Genomic DNA, 20,166 nt, shown 5'->3' on the forward strand with positions numbered 1-20,166 from the left:
AATAGTTTCCAATTATAAACATTTCCATTTTTTGAATTATTAGTTTTTATTTTCAACATACAAAAAATAAATTGTTTAATTGTCATTCTTCAAATTGTTCAACTTTAAAATTTCATACGTCTGGCGTATTTGGGTAACTTTCATATAAAAACATGTGTTTTTCTTGTATGCTGAAAACGTCGACGTTGTACGTCGAACTTTATTTAACGCTTTAAAATTCGGGCAAAGACTTAAAATGGTAAAGACTAGACAAAGTGCATTCTGAACAAATGGTGTGTGGCTACACCATCTAGAATTACAGCTTATGACAGAGGCATGTTAATATAAAAAGTACAATTATAGAAAATAAAGACAAATAAAAGTTTGAATATACATTCCGAAATAATTGCATATTGCCTTAGCGGTTTAAATTACCTAACATTGGTAACTATAGGTGTGTCTGGTTACCCTAAAATTTGTAACAATTGTTACTGGAAGTCGTCTTTTAACCCGAAAGTTCTGCAAAAGAGAGCGGTTGGAGAGAGAGATTTTGACAGTTCTTTCAGTGAGAGTTTGCAAATTCTTGCTGGACAAATTTCTTCTTGTAATCTCTTGCAACTCTTCTTCTTCTCATTCATCGACATTCAATCAGATGTTTTCTATTGTTTATTTATTTCTTTTTGTGATTTTAATTTGAAAATATTGTTTTGGAATTAGAAAGACTAATTGTTTTTGGAGAACAGCTTTACAAAATGTGAAAAACATAAATATTAACATGGTACAATAAAAAGGTAAGGTAGAGCTATCAGCTGATTACAATTTTTTTCTAAGTGTGCCCGACTTCTGCCAATTTTGTGTATGTATTTATTGTTTTCAAAATAAAAACAAATTATTTTCCAAATCAATGATTGGAAGACGCGTAAATTGTGAGACGCGCAATAAAGCTATTCGGTAGTTTTATCATGAAATTGAATGATAGAACTGTTTAGATCACATTTTTGAAAGAAAATCTAGGCATTTCATTCATTTTTCCCGCTATTCAACAGATTTTAAAAATGAGGATAAATATTGAATAAATGAAAACAACTTGTGGCATGCAAATTTGACAGGAAGCGGACATAGCCTCAGGGCAGTATTTCTTTAATTTTACGAAGCTGTTCTACCTCCTAATTGTACCACGGTACCACCTATTTTCTAACGGTTTCCTCTGGCTGTCATATAAGATACGATATTCGGTAATTTGATGATTTTATTCACAGAATTGTTTGAAATTGTGACGGCAGAACATTCCTATATACTGCCAAGTTTTCCTGGGTCTCCATACAACTGAACCATGGTCATGGCTTTGTCTTTAATAAAATAGGGTGTTTGCTCTTGGCAATTGCATTGCTGTACTTTATTGGAATACAAGGATAAATATATTAATAAATAATTACGTCGACATATCAGCTAATAAGATACCATAACGCATTAGATTTGTACGCTAATATTTGATGAGTTTGTCTATGTACGCATACATGTACGATAGACGAATGTCGTGTTTTAAACTATTATAATCTCAGTTTCATTTCCTCCATAAGCTGGAAGAGTTTAATAAATTTTCTGTCGATAGCTTCCATCATACGGTCTATATCGTTTCGAACGATTGCTAACTCCAATGCAACATCGGTAAGGGGACTACCATCACATTTTTTTGAGCTTCTCGTATTTTCATACCAGCAAGCCATCCCATCAATATAGTCATCTACAAATTCCGGTGCAATTGAGTCCTCCAGAAAGGATATATCGCGTCGTTTGACAAAAGAGGTCATGATCAACTGTAGAAAATCGCAGTTCCAGTTATTTTGCTGAAAATAAAAGTACTGCAAGTCCTTCAAGTGGTCAAACATTGTAATTTTCAGGGTAAAAAGAGAATTTGATGAAATATCGAGCGATTTGAGGTGAGCCTGGTTTTTGAATACACCCTCGTCCACATCGTGAAGTCCAGTAGAGCTTAAATTCAGTCGGAGTAAACCAGAGAATCGTCGAAATGGATTACCTTGCAGAGAACCCAAAGGATTGTGGGATAGATCTAACGCAGTCACATTGGATGCATTCGGAATATGTGGTATGTCTCTTAGTGAATTGTTGCGTAGTTCCAATTCCCTGACAATACCCATAATGGTCAGCTTCCGCATATCGCAGTTATTGGCGCAAACCGATTCAAGTAAGGGGAAGTTCAGAGTTAATTCCTGTAAAACATTATCGGAAAGGTCTAAAGAGGCTATTCTGTATTGATACTAAAATATTTCCGATTTAAAAGTTTTTAAGGAATTTCCTGCTAAGGAAATATGCGTAAGATTGAGATTTGAGTCAAAAATTCCTTTTGGCAGTGATTTCAATCGGTTTCGAGCTAAATTAATATCCAATAATTTACGCAACGGCACAAAGACCCCGGAGGGCAGTGATTCGCTGCATGTTACTATCAAGGGAGAGTTGTTTTAGTTCCTTCAAACTGTGAAAACTATAGTTGTTCAATGTAGTTAATTGATTGTGGTTTAACATTAAAACATTAAGATTATCTGCTCCCAAAAATGTATTCCGCGGAATTTCTTTTAGACGGTTATGTCCCAGAAATAAATTCATCAAATTACTTGCGCCCTCGAACTGTGGCCTCTCGAAAGTATCCACTGAACAGTTTTCCATGCGCAAAACTTGTAGATTTGGAAATGTATCAAACATGAGATGAGGTATTTTCGCAATGCTAGAATTCACGAAGGTAAGTATGATGTGCTTTTCTACTGCCGTCTGGGACATTATAACGTAGTCAGTACGGTCAATTACAATATCGCCACAAACTCCATCACGACAATGGTCTTGCATCCATATGCGCCTCACTTGCCCACTGTGAACACTGCCGATTCTATAAAACACAACAAGTCCAATCCATATGATTATTGTCGATGTAAACGGTTTCACTTTTTCCAAACTCATTTTAATAATGTTTTATTGTTCGAGTAAAAAGACGGGTTCCAGAATATTTAGACTTGAATGATATTCCTCCAGTTTTCTGAAACAAATAAAAAACTGTTTTCAATTTTGGTCTAAATATTTTTGGCTTATTTAGGCATTAATGTATACAAAAAAACTCAATCGTTTGCAAGCGGAAATTGATTTTGCGGTAGCTTAAGCAACCGGATATGATAACGTAACACAACTGCGCAATCTGAACGTTTTCCTTTACAAAGTTAGCTTAGCTATTTGTACTTATGCAAAATATTTTCCTAAATAAATAACTTGAAACCTAAGTTACTTTGCAAATGTTACTTATTGCACCAACTGAAAAAGTTGAAATTTTTCCACCATTTTGGTGGAATCAGTATACTTACATTTTGAAATTATATATCTATGTATAAATGCCCAGTAAAGGCATTACGCGATTGACGGCGGTAGCCCGCGTCTATGATGTGATCGCTATGACCCCAGTTGCTCGACTAGAATATTTGTGTTTGAAATCATTCCACTTCGTCAAATTCATTACGGCTTTGCTATGTTTGTCACAACTGTTGATGAATTAGAGATGTCTGTTGATGGCGTTCAACCCTTCCGTAGCGGATGTATACAGAGAAACCAATTTAGACGTGGACTTCTTTTGCAACATATAAAACGGCAATTCCAACATTTTCACATGCACGATTTTACTGCGGCAAATGCATTAATGTGGTGTATTCCAATCCTGATACATTATGACATGCCAGATTAAAACTACTTCATCTGGCATTCCGATTAATTTGTATACACAGCACTTGGTATTTGTACATTTAAGAAGTTATAAAGTTAAAAAAAATGTTAGACATTTTTTGTAAAGTGCTTATAAAAATGCCAAAGAAAGGAAACAAGGCTTAGCATTTTTGTCTTCCATTATTTGGCCAAATAAATTTTGTGATAGCGTTATACTTTCCCTGTTTATGTGCCTGTGCTTGTAAAAACTAAATATTTTCCCGAGTCAATACCGTTATATGTGGACGATTTCAAATCCCAAATTACTATAATATTTCCAAAGTCTAATACCCGAGGTACAGTACAAAATACTCATCTTCCACACTGTGGCAAAGTGTTTAGTACGCTTTTATTACCCAAATACGCAAGGTTCATATCTTCAAGCAATCCAAATAAAATCACAGCAACATTTTAACAAATTCTCTCAAATTCAGCCTTTTTCAATAGCACAAATTCACATATTTGGTATGTTCCAGAACTGCCAGAATGGCAGAACTTGCCACACTGTGGCAAAATTTTAGTACGCTTTTATTACCCAAATACGCAAGGTTCATATCTTCAAGCAATCCAAATAAAATCACAGCAACATTTTAACAAATTCTCTCAAATTCAGCCTTTTTCGATAGCACAAATTCACATATTTGGTATGTTCCAGAACTGCCAGAATGTAACAGTTTTTATAACGTTAACCGAATTTATCTTTAGGATATCAAAAAATTCCAAAACTAGTATATTTTTGCAGGTTCTGGAACAGGCCGAATTCAGATACACGTATTTTATGTCGAAGACGTTGTTTACCATTACAAATTAATCCATTATAAAATTACAAATTAACCCTATTAGGCCAGCTGGTAGCAACTTGTTGTAAAACTATTAGATTCTTGAAAGTTCTGGAACAGAGCACATGTGTTTTATTTGTGTGATGAAAAACGTCGACCGACTACGTTCATGGTATGATAAGGAGGTAGAGCAGCTTCTTCAAACTACTCCAAGTTGTTCTAATTTACTTCATATTTTTATTGAAATGAATTAAATAGCGCGAAATATGAATGAAGTGTACAAATTTTCTTTCAAACTGTCATTCAATTCCATGACAATTGATTTCTTCCAATTATTGATTTTCAAAGTTGTAATCAACTGGTTCATGGTAGAAAAATATAGGTAGATGCATCAACGCTTAGTAACATTGATATGTCAAAATTTTTAAAACGTTTATCAAAAATAAGTTTATTTTTAAATGTTTTCTTATACGACGCGAATCGGTGGTTGTTATAATATGAATTTTTCAACAATTTATAGAAATTTCAATAATTTTTCATTCAACATTTTCAATTCCAAAATCAGTTAGACAGTTCATTGTCCCAGCTGCTGTGTCGATGCGACTACCTGTATTCTTCTATCATTCAACTGGTTGCTCTATCTTACCTTTTCATTGTACCCATGGTATAATTAAGAAGGTAATGTCATGCAATCATATGCATGCATTTTTTTCAAAATTGTTCATTTGACAACATCTCATATCCATCTCATGTATATCCAGAAATCAGAGTTGGGAATCTTTTTTTATTCCGTGAAATTTGACAAGGTAAGTTACAGCCTTACATAAAATTCAACGTAACGTACACAAATTTTCAACTACTGTAAAATGTCAGGTCCATATCTTAAAATCCGTCGACCATGGTAGAACTAAGAAGGTAAAGTCATGCAATCATATGTTTACAATTTTTCAAATGTATACATTTGACAACATCTTTGTCAAAATCTAAATTCATAAATCCATTATATACACACAAAATTAAAGATGGGAACTGGTTTTTATGCATTGGAATTTGACAAGGTAAGTTACAGAAAATGCAGAGTTGGGAAAGCTAATTTGAAATGAGGTTACCTTTATTTCATTGTACCATGCCACCGACATAACACATTAGTTGTGTTCCAGTACTTTTTAGTAGTAAAACTAGCTGAAGAGAGAACAGTTCGAAATGTCATTCTCATTTAGGTTTGCTCAAAAAATAAGGGAACGGAAAATTAGCAGAAATGCGATAAAATGTCAAAATTCCAAAAGTAAACAGCCCAAATGGGACTGGTGAAACCTTACTGAAAAGAGCGCCAACATTTAAAAAATCAGTATTGAAGACGATAAGTTAAAATTAATAATTTATAATAATAATTAATAATCTGATTCCTCATTCAGCCAGTCCTCTTCACTGCTGGAATCATCCAAAAGTGAATACATCAGTTGCTCCATATTTTCTCTTTTTGTTTTTTGCACGACAAATATTAGTTTTTCCTTTAGTTTTCAAGTTGATCATTTTCTTTATTGAAATGTATCAATACATTTTTCAACCTTGTTAGCCCTGCCAATTAAATGTCAAATTTACAATATGCACATTTCTGCTCGGCCAAATTCATGTAGCTAAAACAAGCAGAAATGTGCACCACTCAGCGCCATTTTTTTCTCGAGAGAGCTGCAAGTTTTGCTAGTTTTTGGAGTACGGGAACGCGTTGTAGCAGAATTAGTGCTAATTAGTACTAATTTGCAGGTTCTGGAACACAACTATTGATAATTTTTAACATTCATCCACTTGCTACATTTTTCCAATTCCAAACATTCACACACTTTGTTTTTATTAATCCTATTTTCATCTTTGAAATTTTGTGCGCCCGACGTATTTGGGTAACAATCATTTAAATACATGTGTTTTACTTGTGTGGTGAAAAACGTCGACCGAGTACGTCGAATTTTAGGAAACGCTGTTACAGATAATGCAGAGATGGATATGCTTATTCGAAATGACTTTACTCTCTTGGTTGTTATTTTAAGACAACGTTGCCATTTGTATTATAAAAGAGAACGGCGATAATTCGTCTATCCATCGGGGTTATAGTGAATGGTATTGTCCTTTGTAGTTTGAAAAGTCAGTGTATACTCAATTTGTGGGAATGCATAGACAAAGTCTACAAAATTCGTTTTGAGGATTAATGTTCAAGCTATTGAGGGCTATTTACTCCTTTCTCTATCCCAAATAGACAAAGGCATTAGAAAATAAAAAAAAATTGGGGAAATACGAAGTTAAATTTTAGTGTTTTAACAATAATGAACGGAATTTGCCGGACATGTTTCGATCCCGGAGAAAAAGAGCTTTACAATCTGGTCGATGAAGATGAGACAGATTCGAAGACGCTGCTAGAACTATTAACAGAAGTCGTAAAGTTGGAGGTGAGATAAGATGGAACTAATACGGACGAAATTATTTGACACTACTCTTTCCAGATACCAATAGACGGTCCGCTACCGAAAATGATTTGTGCTGACTGCACGAAAAGTCTTAAAGAGGCGCACAAATTTATAACTCGGGTTCATCATGTAAATGAGAGATATATGAAATTTCTCGCAGATGGCCAGGAAGATCCCCTTTTAGAAAACGATGTGGGGAACAAACTTTCGGACTGTTTGGAAGAGTCTGCGATTGATATGCCGGTTGACCACTATTTGGACGACATTAAATTAGAGGTGGTGGGGGACCAGTATGGTATTTTGCTGTTGGATAAAGATGTTTCCGCTCAGTTGGAGAAAAATGGTAAGCAGTGGGATATTTTCACAAATAAAACAAACAAACAAACAAAGCGCTTAAATTTTTTAAACAGACAAGGTATCATCGGAGTTCATAAAAAGCTCCAACAGATGCACTCTTAAGGAAATGCAGCATGAAAGTGATGATGAAATATATGAATCTGGAAGAGACAGGTATGGACAAACATATATTATATATAATTTACAAGAACTACTACTAATCTCCAGCCCCCTGGGTATTGGCGACGAAAGTAATGTCCATGGTTATGGGGAAAACGATTCGTCTGACGATGACTACGAACCCACAAAAAGAATAAAATCAGAAGAGGGATACAGGTGGGAGTTATTGTTTTTCAAATGCTAGGTCGTTTGCTAAATATATTCATATCTATAAAAATTTCGTATACCTTGGTAGGAAACCCTCTTCAAAAAGAACAACAAAGACGAAAAGTCCACTTTTAGACTGCTATAAAAGCATCAAACATATTGGAGATCGATATGGATGTTACATGTGTGACCAAACATTTCCCCAGCGCAATATCTGCGCTCGACATATTGCTTCAAAACATCTAAAGGAAAGTATATTTCTGTGTGAATACTGCCCTGAAGTATTTAACCGAGAGGACAAGATACGACTGCATGGAAAACGCATGCATCCCGACAAACCCAGGTACAGAATTTGTAGGCTACAGGGTAAATATTGATAAGCTGGATTAAATCTTTATATTAAAGGATATTGGAAGCAGAGGAGGTGTCACATATTGTCAATAACTCGGAGAAATCGTCCACTGAGGAAGAGGATTACCATCAACGGGATAAAGATTCTAATAAAAGGCCACAAAGGTTTGTTGCCCTTTAAAAAGGTAGTGCATTCTAATAATAATTTTTCAATTAAAACAGGAAACGAAGAGTTGGTCGACAAGCTCCGGATTACTTCGACAAAATACGGCAAGTGAACGACCGATTCGCATGTATTATTTGTGAAAAAACTTTCTCCTTGCGAAAAGACTGTGGCCGACACATAGCATCTATACATTTAAGAGAAATAACCTTTCCATGTGAGTATTGCGGCCAGCATTTCAGCCGTAAAGATAAGGTGAGGCATCACATTAAGCGCATGCATTGCGATAAATCCACGTATCCTAAGAGCAAGCGCAAGGAGTGGATGTTTGGAGACCGGTTATACAGTAGACCAACGGAATGGCTAATGGTGGAGTGCAAACTCTGCAGTATGCGTTTTAGTTCTACTAAAGAATTAAAAAATCACATGGAAACTCACAACAAAATCGATTCTATGATACATCTTCGAATGGACAGTGAGGTTATTACGCATTTGTTCCCGAATGAATTCAATTTGGGCAGCGTTAAGGAATTGATATGTAAGGACATTGAGGAAGGTCGGTGGTTTCAATACTACGCAGTTTTAAATGAATTCTCGTATGAAATGTCTATAAGCGACACTGAACCAGAGGATTTAAACGCGGAAATGACAATGCCTAAATATAAGTGTGAAATATGTGGTCTTGAGTGTCGATTTCAACATGAGGCGTTCAACCACTTAAAACAGGATCATGAAAATGAAGAGATGCCTCTGAAATGTGGGCTATGTAAATTAGATTTTATATCGTCGAAAATGTTTGATCGCCACTCCCGTATTCATTGCCGTAACAGGAGTAAAATTCTGCTGTGTACCAAATGTCCTGCCAAATTCGTATGGCCAGAAAACATGAGAAACCATAACTGTGCATCAAAACCCGAGATCAACAGCGAAGACAGGGAGATTTTTAAATGTGATATTTGCAACCGACCATTCGAAGTCAAAACTAAATTTTTGAAACATTTAGAGAGACATGAATTAGAAGATAGCTCAAACAAAGCTATTATTCGATGTGGCCTCTGCCCACAAACATTCGAAAAATTGAAAAATCTCCGAGATCATATAACACAGCACGCGGACGGTGTAACTGGCATCGATTTTCACAATGGCATTTATTTTAAGAGATTTGAACGGTCGAAAACTCACGACCGTGCATTGATACAACAGGAAATACAAAATGCATTCGAGAAATCTCAAATAAGCCGATTCTATAGGGCTTTAGACAAGGATGGAATGGAAATGGACATTATGGATTCCGACAGCGACTCTGAGTCAACATCTTTAATATACAAATGTGAACTATGCCTCACGATGTTTGGAAAGAGGAAGGCTTTGTTGAATCACCAAAACGAACATCATTTAGGAATTCCCTTACCGTATGCGTGCAAGGATTGTACAAAGGAATTCGTAAGTGATGACTTGCTTCAGCAACATAAATTTAGGGAATGCTGGAATGAATTTCGACGAGTTGCGCAGCAATGTGAATACTGCAATGCTCGTTTCATATGGCCGAATAATTTGGTTAAGCACAAGGAAATAAAGGTGAGTGCCATATTGATCAAGCTCAATGACAAACTCATACATTTCTTACTTTTTAGCACAAACATCAGAAACAACCTCGCCCAAAACGTGCTAGCACTTTGAAATGTGAATATTGCGAGAAAGTGTTCATTTGGCCGAAAGACTTGGTTCGACATCGAAAAACGCACACTGAAGGAAAAAAGTTTGGCTGTCCACACTGCAAACGAAGGTTCCAGAGAAAGGATAACCTTCTCGCTCATATACGTACTCACGACGCTAGTAGCATGCCATTGATAACAAACTGCAATAAGACTATTGAGTACATTCTTCCACACTTAGCTAAACCTCACGGATGCAAGCGTATACGTTGCATGATATGTTTTTCAGAACACGCACACATTCGCGATTTACGTTCACATTTGCGGTCTCACCAATACGAGATTAACTTCGAAAAACGCAAGGAAAACGAGAGCATAGATCATATATCAAAAAAAATCTATCCCGAAGAAGGGTCAATGTGCGAGGTGGACTTGTTCAGAAAAATTTCCGCTGATATTGCAGCTGAACGGAATTTGGAACGGTTCTACTCAATCACAAACGAATACGGCTATGAAGTTAGTCTGGACAGTTCGGAAACCGAGAGTGGTGACTCGGAGGATGATAGAACCGATGGTAAAAGTAATGATAAGAATGCAATTAGCTTATTAAAATCAAACCGTGTCTACACGTGCGACATTTGCCCGCAGTTAACTTTTGATCGGAAGTACAAGGTTTATGAACATCATCAGAATGTACATAAGTGGGAAGATGGTCGACATATTTGTATTTATTGCAACGCTCGTTTCTTGTCATCACTTATGTTAGAACTACACTACAAAACTCAATGCAAAAACACAAAAAAACGACACACTTGTCGACGTTGTCCTCTTCGTTTCATGTGGAGGGACAACCTTAAGACACACATTGCGATGGAGCATCCGAACGAGGCAGCAAAAGAGGTATTTTTGTATACATGTGTTTTCAAATTTGTGCAAACTATTTAACACAATCTTTCTAAATTTTTTAGGTAGATACAAGCCGCACTTTAATGAAAATTTGTCCACTGTGCCAAACCAAGTTCTGCACCCAAAAAGAACTAACGCAACATATGTCTTTAACTCACCCAGCGGAGTCAGAGCTGCGACACTGCTTCTTATGTCCCAAAACCTTCTATACTTTTGAACACCTTAATGAGCACTTGACACAACAGCATTGTTTAACCCAAGATAGTGTCAATAGCGTCGAAAGCATTGCCCCATTGCTCTGTCCTAACGGGAAGAAGTTTATTAAGTGCAAAATTTGCTCTTCGGATTTCCGAACAATGGCTAATCTTAGTGATCATTATTCGCTTAGTGTATGCACAGTCCAACCATCGGCTACTTCTTATTCGATAACAAACCAAAAGGGATTCGAATTGCACTTAGAGTTGGATTCCGAGACGGAAGCAGAAGAAAATACCCACGCTGAAGCCAAAGATATTGACCAACGATACATGTGTTCACTGTGTAACTTGTCTTTTGGGCGCAAATACCAAATGACTCAGCACCAACGATCAATGCACTTCTACGAACATTTGCCTTTGAAATGTGAAAAATGCATTTTTAAAACATCGTGTCAGGTACAAATCAAATGATCAATAGGTACATATTTTAATCGGCTCTCATTTCAGAAACTTCTAGAATATCACACATCGACTCAGTGTTACAATGTAGACAAACAATATCATTGTAGCATTTGCAAATTCAAGTTTATGTGGCAAGAAAATTTGGAACTTCATCTGGACTTGTTTCATAAAAAAGTGACGAGCAAGTCGATGATCCAACAACTGCGACAATCGGAAACCATAGTCAGATAGAAACCCATAAAGGTGAAACAAACATATTTGAGTGCATGCAGTGTCATCGTCGTTACAACCGTAGAGATCGTTACAAGGCACATTTTAGAAAATTTCATAACAATGAGACTTTAAGCCAAGATGAATCCCTGAAAATCCGAGAGCGTGGAAAGTCTTCGCCAAATAATAAAACTAAAAACTTTTTATGTGCTTTTTGCGGTGTATCATTTTCAAACAACTCAAATCTTACCGTTCACATGAGACGACATACGGGTGAGAAACCCTTCAAATGCGATCTTTGCGAAATGGCATTTCCGCGATCCTCCGACCTGCAGTCTCATCGACGCACTCATACTGGAGAAAAACCTTACAAATGCTCTCATTGTGAAAAATCGTTTTCAAGACAATATAAATTAAATGTGCATATGCGCATTCATACAGGCGAGCGGCCATATTCTTGCACGTATTGTGCAAAAAGTTTTACTCAGTCAAATGATCTAACTCTACATCATCGTCGACACACCGGGGAAAGACCTTATTTGTGTAACATATGTGGAGAAGGTTTTATTTGTGCAACATCTCTAAAGCAGCACAAAAATTCCAAAGGCCACTATGAAACCGCTGATTCGGAAAATGAACGTGGACAAAATTTATCAAATTTCGAGATGAACTTCTGAGAAGCCACATGACATGAGACCCTGGATAGATATATAGATGTACACTCAATATTACCGACGCCACACCGCCTTTTACCTTTTTAGTTCACAAATTACTAACCACAGTCTTGATCTTAAATCACAAAGAAGCATTGCAGCATAAATAGCATCTATAATGTGCCGAAATTTGCCGATATCACTGCATGAACTAGAGAGTAGTTCTTACTGATTAAGCAAAACGACATTTTACGGGAAGAAAATGGTGTAAAATGTCAAATAAAATCTTACTTGACAAAACAAAACATTTTTAATTTTATACATACACATGCATACAAAGGAATTTAAACAAATATGTGTATCCAAAATGCGAGAAATTAAAATTGAAGCTTCCCCTAAGTTCAATATGCCGCGATACTTTCCGAAAAGAAACACAATTTACACTTTATTCAGAACTGAGTTAGTATATTAATAGAACAAATCAGGACCGTTCACAGCTTATTCAAATTGGTTCAAAGATACACTTGCATTTTTAGTTTAAGAAACGAAAGAGCTGGACAAATCGAAGCTCAGCATCTTTCCGACGCTGAGAGTGCCGACGTTTTCGAATCATATCCCGGCTCACTTTTGCAGGCGTCTAGTTGCACGTCGAATTGGTCGGTCTGTTGATACCGAAGATGAATTCTGTGGTATGGCAAAAATATTGTTGGTAATTGTTGTCGAGCCGGTCGGTTGAGGGCTGCTCGCGGAAGGATTATTAAAGCTAAAAGCGTTTACGGATCCACTGTTTGCTGTTATATTATTAGACATACTAGGTGAACTTATTGAATGAGCATTATTCGTGGACGAGGAAGCGCTAAAATTAAATGCTGATTTAGTGCCATTGTTCAATGCTATGGCTGACGTTCCCGTTGATTGAGCACTGCCCGATACAGACGCACCGAAATTAAATGCAGGCTGCGAGGTGTTGTTTGTTGTCATACCGGATTTCACCATTGAATTGTTAGATGTTGAAAACGATGAAGAACTTCCAAAGTTGAATGCGGGACTTGTTGCATTATTTCCTGATGGCTGCGGATTAGATGACGCAGCTCCAAATGCGAAAGTGGTTGTTAAACTCTTACTAGTGGCCGAAGTGATGTTGCTTTGTGAATTTTTTGTATTGACCGCTCCAAAGTTAAACGTGGAACTAGATGAGTTACCAGTTGATGTTCCTCCCGTTTGAGTATTATTCGACGACGATGTTCCAAAATTAAATGTTGTATTAGTTGCGCCACCAGCTGATGTTTGAGGGCTTAGACCTGGAGATGCCGCAAAGTTAAAAGAAGTAGCACCTCCGCCGTTTCCAAATATATTAACAGCAGATTGATTGTTATTGGTGCCTCCTAACAACGTATTAGTGTTTGAAGGCGGCGTGGCATCAAAGCTGGGCTTATTTGCCGTAGAATTATTATTCGGGGCTGAAAATGAGAATCCACCGATATTTGGGGGTGCAGCGGATTTTTGATTTATGGAAGGTGGTGGATTATTGGAACCAAAGGCAAATGCCGATGAAATTTTAGGTAATTCGACAGCTGTTGTACTAGAACCAAATGCAAATCCAGCCGAGTTGGAAGTTGACGATGAAGAGTTTCCAAAAACTGTTGTTAATTTCTGTTCAGAAAGAGAAGTCGAAGGAAACGTATTATGGTTATTTGGCGCTACAGTTGTTGTTACAGAACTGACAAGTTTATTTGTAGCCGCAGACGAACTACTAGTGTTGCCAAATGTATACGTCCCACTTGAAGATGTTTTTGACGTATCAATTCCAAAGGAAAACCCTCCCACAGATTTAGGTGAGTCAGTCTTTTGTGATTTTTCATCTATTTTGCTCCCAGAGGTAAAAGCATCTTGTGTAGTATCAGTAGCTTTTGTTGCTCCAAATAATGAAGATTTGGCTTCTGTATTCGGCAATGTGAAGATATTGGGTGTTGTACTGGGTGTGGCTTGTAGGGCGGGAGGATTCTGGTTGCCGGTTGTGGAAGGAGGAGTAATATTTGAATTTAAGGCTGTGCCGAAACTAAATCCTCCACTAACTGGCGATTGAACTACACTGGTCGAAGCCAAGGGGGGGTTGAAAGAGAATTTTTCATTTGTCATCGAAGAAGAAGACGTCGAAGGTACAGTCTTAGAGCCAGAAGGCAGTCCGAAGGAAAAAGGCTCCGAAGAACTCGTGTCGGAAGAGGGTTTTATAAATTCAGAGGGGTTTTTACAGGTATTTTCTGCAAGTTTCGACGTATTGGATGACTCAAGAAGGGTTGTTGCAGCCGTCTTAGTTTCAGGGCCAACTAAGCTAGTTTTAAATGGATCTTGATGAGTTGTATTCGAAACACCCTTTGCAGCTTTTATAGCTCCTGTGGCCGTGGAATTGTTTAACGTGGCAGTAGTATTAGATGTTACCATTTTATTATTACCAGGAAGAATGCCAATAGTTGGGACACTGGATTCTTTACTTGATTTCGCGTTCTGTGTCAATGTTATGCTTTGTGGTGTTAATTTTAGTCCAACCAAAGGTGATGGGTTTTTATGTGTTGCTTGCGTGTTTATGCTCTTTGAGGATTCCGGGGTGTCGATTTTTGCGCTGGTATTATTTTGTTTGGGAATTGATGTTTGTATAGAGTCACTGCTCCTAGAAGCCTGTTCCTTTTGAGAAGTGTCAACCTCGTCGTTTATGTCATACAATTCTCCTCTGAGACCAGACAACATTAGTGCTAACTTCGACTTTTGTGTTCGCTCCAATATAGGATTTTTGAGGCCAGAGTTAGAGGTTAGTTTTTTCGGCTTGACAAAATGAATACCCGTACACTCGCTGCCTTCGTCTAAGTTGTCATCGTTTTCTAAGCTGTCCTGTGATTTTTCAATATTGGTGTCGTAATTTTTATTGAACAGAGTAAGACGAGGCTTTTGTACCGCCTTATATGTCTCCGTTGGAGTAATACCTTCCGATTGGCTTCGTTGCGGCACAGTTCCGCATGTCGCCTGGGCTATTGAAATGCTAGAAATGTTCTTTTCGCTCTGTCTATTTGCACAATTATCCTGTATTGAATGGTCGTTTCGTTTAGGTATTTTAAGTTTCGGTGTTTCGTAGGATTCTAAATATGCTGGCATTGTCTGATTAAGTTGATAGGAAGGTCTCTTGATCTCTTTGGATTTTCGTTTTGAGCTTGAACTTAACGAACTGGTTATGTCATTGTTGTAACTGCATATACGTTTTTTATTTGTTCTGGTGATTTGTTAGAGTCCACGTATTTAAAAGAGGTATTAACATTTACTTTGTCCTGTAAGTTTGAATCTCGCTGTCTTTTAAAGTTAGCAGCGGGCGTTGCGATATTTACAACGTTGGTACCAGAATCTAATAAATCAGTACCCACACGATTCTTTTTAGTCATTTCCGAGCCGCTTGAATCCTTAAAATACAAAAACATTAAACAGTAAAGTGCAGAAGTTTCCGAAAGTAATATTTTTAATGTTAGATATTGACTAAATATTTATGTTCAACACGAAATTCATTATTATTTTAGGTTCTTTTATTACAAATTCAATGATTTTAAATTACACGGTATGTTTTACCATCAATCTCAATCTCTCAAGATAAAATAATGCTGAAATCAGTTCCATATCTGTTATAGGTTTACTTGAAAACACAGGTATTTAAACGTTTTAAAAAGAAAAAGCACCACAAAAATGTCCCTTGATTTTGGTGGTTTTACAGGTTGTTCAAGAGACCACCAAGATTAAATACTTACGTCGCTATTTATTCTTTTTCGGGAAATCTCTTTCAGCACGTCTAGAACACTGCGTGTTGGCGCCATATCATTTTCTGTTGGTGGAGGATGTATAATTGGCCTGTTTTCACTTGATATGTCTTCATCGCTTTTGTGTAGCCCTACTACAGAATTCGACCGCAAAAGTCCTGATAATGTACTGCCGCTAAAGACTGAAGTGTCTGTATATGTGACTAAATTAAAATCTAGAGCAAATAATTCATGACATAAATTACCAGGTGGTACTATTCGCGTCATAGACACGCATTGTTTGGTAGCTCGAAAGGGCAATTCAGTCTTGCGGAGAGTTACAATTGGAAATTGTCCCGGCTTTGTGTACAGGCTATTAGTCGACATACTCCGGTTAAGGCGGCTCTCATTTTCGTGGTACTTGACTATCCTTGAAGCCAATCCTTTGCTTTGGACGTCGGCAAAAATCCTCGGCTCGATTTTGCTAACAACAGTGCTATCTAAATTAACTAAGTTAATGCTGGAATTGCAACGTTGTCTGCTGTTGGAAAAGTGCGATGAGCCCCATCTGAAACTACAACAAAAAGTTTACTATTCTTCTATTTTATTAAGTGTTTATTTGGTCACAACCTATTTCCTGTATTATTATTTAATTTTGTCGACTCTGCTGATGGCAGACTATAGCGTCCTTCGTCAGCCATTCCCTCAACATTTGGAACCAGCAAACGATTTGAAATCGGAGAATAATTATAAATTTCCAACACGGTGTGACACACTGCAATATAAAAGCCTGAGCTAGCAGTCAGCGTTAAACGACGCCGTCAAAGTCGATGTTTCGGACGAATCGCGGTAAACCATATACCGCTTTAATCACGATGAATTGATAGCACAGTTGTCGGAATGAACTCTAGCATGGGCCATGTACATGGTAGAAGAATACTGGTAGTTGCTTCGACACAGCTGCTGGGATTATAAACTGTCAAACCGATTTTGGAATTGAAAATGTTGAATGAAAAAATATTTAAACTTGCAAACATTTTTGAGAAATGCATATTGATACAACCTCCGATTTGCATCGTATAAGAAAATATATAAAAATGTACTTATTTTTGACAAAACAATTTTAAAATGTTGGCATATCAATGTTCGCAAGCGTTGATGCATCTACCTATATTCTTCTACCATGGGCCAAGTATAAACGTGAAGGTACATAAAAAGCGTAAATAAATTTTGACCTTACATTTGGTTTTTAAAATTTGCAGTAACACCTTGTTATGGCGCCATGAACCCTAGAAATCAATATGAATCACAACCATAGACAAATAAATATATAGACAACGGAAAGTTAGTGTTGTTTCTACATAGGTGGCACTCAGCACGCGTTGCATACTAAACATTCTGATTACGAAGGTCAACCTACTCGACTTCATCGCTTTTCAAGAACTTCACTTGATTATCCCCGTATTTGTCGATGTAATCGCGTAATTTTTACTTGTCACTGTTAAATCTCCTTAAGTTGCTGATATTTTAAACATTTTAGAATTGAGTGATTCAATATTTTTACCCATACCCGTCATTTATATATGTCACAGCCATATAACATAACGAATAAATAGACAAAGGAGTGTTGGTTTTGTCTTTTTATCCAGTAGCCCTATTTTTTAACTTTAAAAAAACTTTATTTTACTAAAAGAGTTCATTGGTTTGTTTTTATTACAATAACTAAAAGTTTATGTCAAAAATATTTTAAAAAAATCCGCAAAAACAAATGTATTTTTAAATATTTTCTTATACGACGCTGTTCAAAAGGTAAGTTGAGGGCAGAAAGAAATAAATACATGGTACCATGGTACAATGAAGAGAAGGTAGGTCAACTTTGAAAAAATTGCATGTATAAAGGTCTACCTGTTTGGCTTGTAATGTCAGAATTACTATCAAAACAATAAAAAAGCAAACAACTTGTTGCATTGATTTTGAATAAATAATTTAAAACCGCGAAAACTGAATGAATGGTCAAAATTTCTTTTCAATATCATGTTCTATATATCTCTTACGGTTTATTTCGCGACAAAAACTGTAGATTTTGTAGATGCATTCGTTGCAATAAGCATTTTGAAAACACCCGAATTTGAATATTTTCTGAACAATTTTTTATTATTGAAAAGAAGACACACACATAAGCAAATGAAGTTGACATATTAAGCCAGAAAAATAAAAAAATTTAAATCATATGGTAGTTCTGCCCTACCTTGAATTCATTGTACCATGCATGGTACCATGGTACAATGATATCAAGGTAGGGCTATGATACCATATGATTTCAATTTTTTATTTTCTTGGCTTAATATGTCATCTTTATTTGTTTTTGTATGTGTTTTCTTGTCAATAACAAAAAAATTGTTCAGAAAATATTCAAATTCGGGTGTTTTCAAAATGTTTATTTCATCGTATGCATCGACAAAATCTAGAGTTTTTGTAGCGAAATAATCCTTTAGAGATATATAGAACCTGGTTTTGAAAAGAAGTGTTGACCTTTCATTCAGTTTTCGCGGTTTTCAATTATTTATTCAAAATAAATGCAACAAGTTGTTTGATTTTGTTATTGTTTTGATACTATTTCTGACATTACAAGCCAAACAGGTAGACCTCTATACTTGCAATTTTTTCAAAGTTGACCTACCTTCTCTTCATTGTACCATGAATAAATAGATTCAGCTTTGTGGAACAACCCCAACATTCAATTCATGTTTTGTGATTTCCAATAAAATTTTTGTTAAAAAATGCTTATTTCAAAGTCTATTTGACGCTATAAGAATTGAATTTTTCCTAGTTTCTTAATTAAGCCATGGTCACAATTACAGAAATTAGAGCAAAGCTACCTCCTAAAAACCATTTTTTTCTTTTGGTGGCCTTATTCTGACAAAACATATACAAAGTTTGTAAATGAGTGTGTTGTTTCGAATAAAAAGTAAATAATTTGAAATTATTTCAAATTTAGATGCAACATAAAAACGTATATTGTTACATTTTCCAATTACAAACATTCCATTTTTTTGTATTAATCACTTCTATTTTCAACAAAAAAAAAAAAGAAATTTTTTAAATGCTAGCGTTGAAATTTCGTACACTTGACTTTTTTCAGTAATTTTCATATAACACCGTGTGTTTAACTTGTGTGATGAAAAACGTCGACCGAGTACGTCAAGTTTTAGATAACGCTGTGCCTGCTCTCTGTCAGAATCATTTACAATGCCAAATATTTGTAAAATAATGAAAACTATGACTCATGTTGGAATAGTAATCAAAATTGTGAAATGCATCGTTGAAGAAATATCGTAGCAGTCTATTAAACTCTCGACGCCATGTCCATGTCTACGTATGACATTAACTTGGAAAATTTCTTGAAGAATGTATATAGACATTTTCTTTTCTTCTCTACAATAAGGATAACCAAATTCGTCAGCAGCATGCCTTGGCTAGTAGTAAATAAAAATGAAGGCAGGCGATTTTAATATTTTTTAATTATTTGCTATAAAAACAATTGATTCTTTAAATGTTTTCTTCTTTTACGATTGCCCAGCCGTTTATTATACCCTACACCACATAGTGGTAAGGGTATTATGTCTTTGTGCATTTGTTTGTAACATGGAGAAGGAAGCGAAATGGACCCATGGTTATTGTGCACCAATCGTCTAATATTTGCCCAAATGGGATGGAATTTGACACTTATGACCGAATTGAGTCTAGAAGTTAGTATGTCAAATTTGGTGAAGATCCGTTCAGATATAGCTATAGCACCCATATATATTGTTCACCCGATTTGTTATATTTGTTACCCACAGCCGTAATATGCACTCCGAAATATATCAAGTACAACTTAGAATTATCTTTGCCAAATTTTATCGAGATCGGTTCAGAAATTGGATGTAGTTGCCACATATATCTTTATACGATTTCAAATTAATTGTACACCAAATGGGCAATACACTTCCGAATTTAAAAGATATAAATGCTTTGGCATATTTAGTCCTTTGAACTTTAAATTATAATTATAATCATAGCGTGTATGATGCTAGTATGAGCTTTGAAATATCCTTAAATATTTAGAATATGTACATTATTGTGAATGCAGATATTTTTAATCAGCGGATGCCACT

The 20,166-nt window shown here is 36.1% G+C and overlaps 3 protein-coding genes across 4 annotated transcripts; 1 reads left to right on the top strand and 2 right to left on the bottom strand.

The window, feature by feature from the left end:
- Nucleotides 1–1,346: 1,346 nt before the first annotated feature.
- On the bottom strand, nucleotides 1,347–3,626 carry LOC101892409 (leucine-rich repeat-containing protein 15). Its single transcript, XM_011296547.3, is given in 3 exon segments — nucleotides 1,347–2,432; nucleotides 2,434–3,028; nucleotides 3,348–3,626. Coding segments are annotated over 2 exon segments (1,422 nt in total). The 5' UTR covers nucleotides 2,953–3,028; nucleotides 3,348–3,626; the 3' UTR covers nucleotides 1,347–1,529.
- A 3,015-nt stretch (nucleotides 3,627–6,641) lies between these two features.
- LOC131807224 (zinc finger protein 423-like) lies at nucleotides 6,642–11,750 on the top strand. 2 transcript variants are annotated; one of them, XM_059132314.1, is made up of 10 exons: nucleotides 6,642–6,958; nucleotides 7,013–7,319; nucleotides 7,387–7,486; nucleotides 7,541–7,648; nucleotides 7,728–7,982; nucleotides 8,045–8,155; nucleotides 8,213–9,731; nucleotides 9,788–10,708; nucleotides 10,777–11,367; nucleotides 11,419–11,750. In XM_059132314.1, the coding sequence occupies exons 1-10, from the start codon at nucleotides 6,836–6,838 to the stop codon at nucleotides 11,602–11,604; spliced, it is 4,221 nt and encodes a 1,406-aa protein (XP_058988297.1). In that variant the 5' UTR covers nucleotides 6,642–6,835; the 3' UTR covers nucleotides 11,605–11,750. The 2 variants fall into 2 exon arrangements, with proteins under 2 accessions (XP_058988297.1, XP_058988298.1); XM_059132315.1 differs by having other exon boundaries at nucleotides 7,565–7,648.
- Nucleotides 11,751–12,673: 923 nt separating this feature from the next.
- LOC131807225 (serine-rich adhesin for platelets-like) lies at nucleotides 12,674–16,825 on the bottom strand. Its single transcript, XM_059132316.1, is given in 5 exon segments — nucleotides 12,674–15,493; nucleotides 15,496–15,682; nucleotides 16,022–16,221; nucleotides 16,276–16,583; nucleotides 16,640–16,825. Coding segments are annotated over 5 exon segments (3,402 nt in total). The 5' UTR covers nucleotides 16,711–16,825; the 3' UTR covers nucleotides 12,674–12,857.
- Nucleotides 16,826–20,166: the final 3,341 nt, after the last annotated feature.

The sequence above is a fragment of the Musca domestica genome, unplaced genomic scaffold (assembly GCF_030504385.1).
Source record: "Musca domestica strain aabys unplaced genomic scaffold, Musca_domestica.polishedcontigs.V.1.1 12, whole genome shotgun sequence".
Lineage (NCBI taxonomy): Eukaryota > Metazoa > Arthropoda > Insecta > Diptera > Muscidae > Musca > Musca domestica.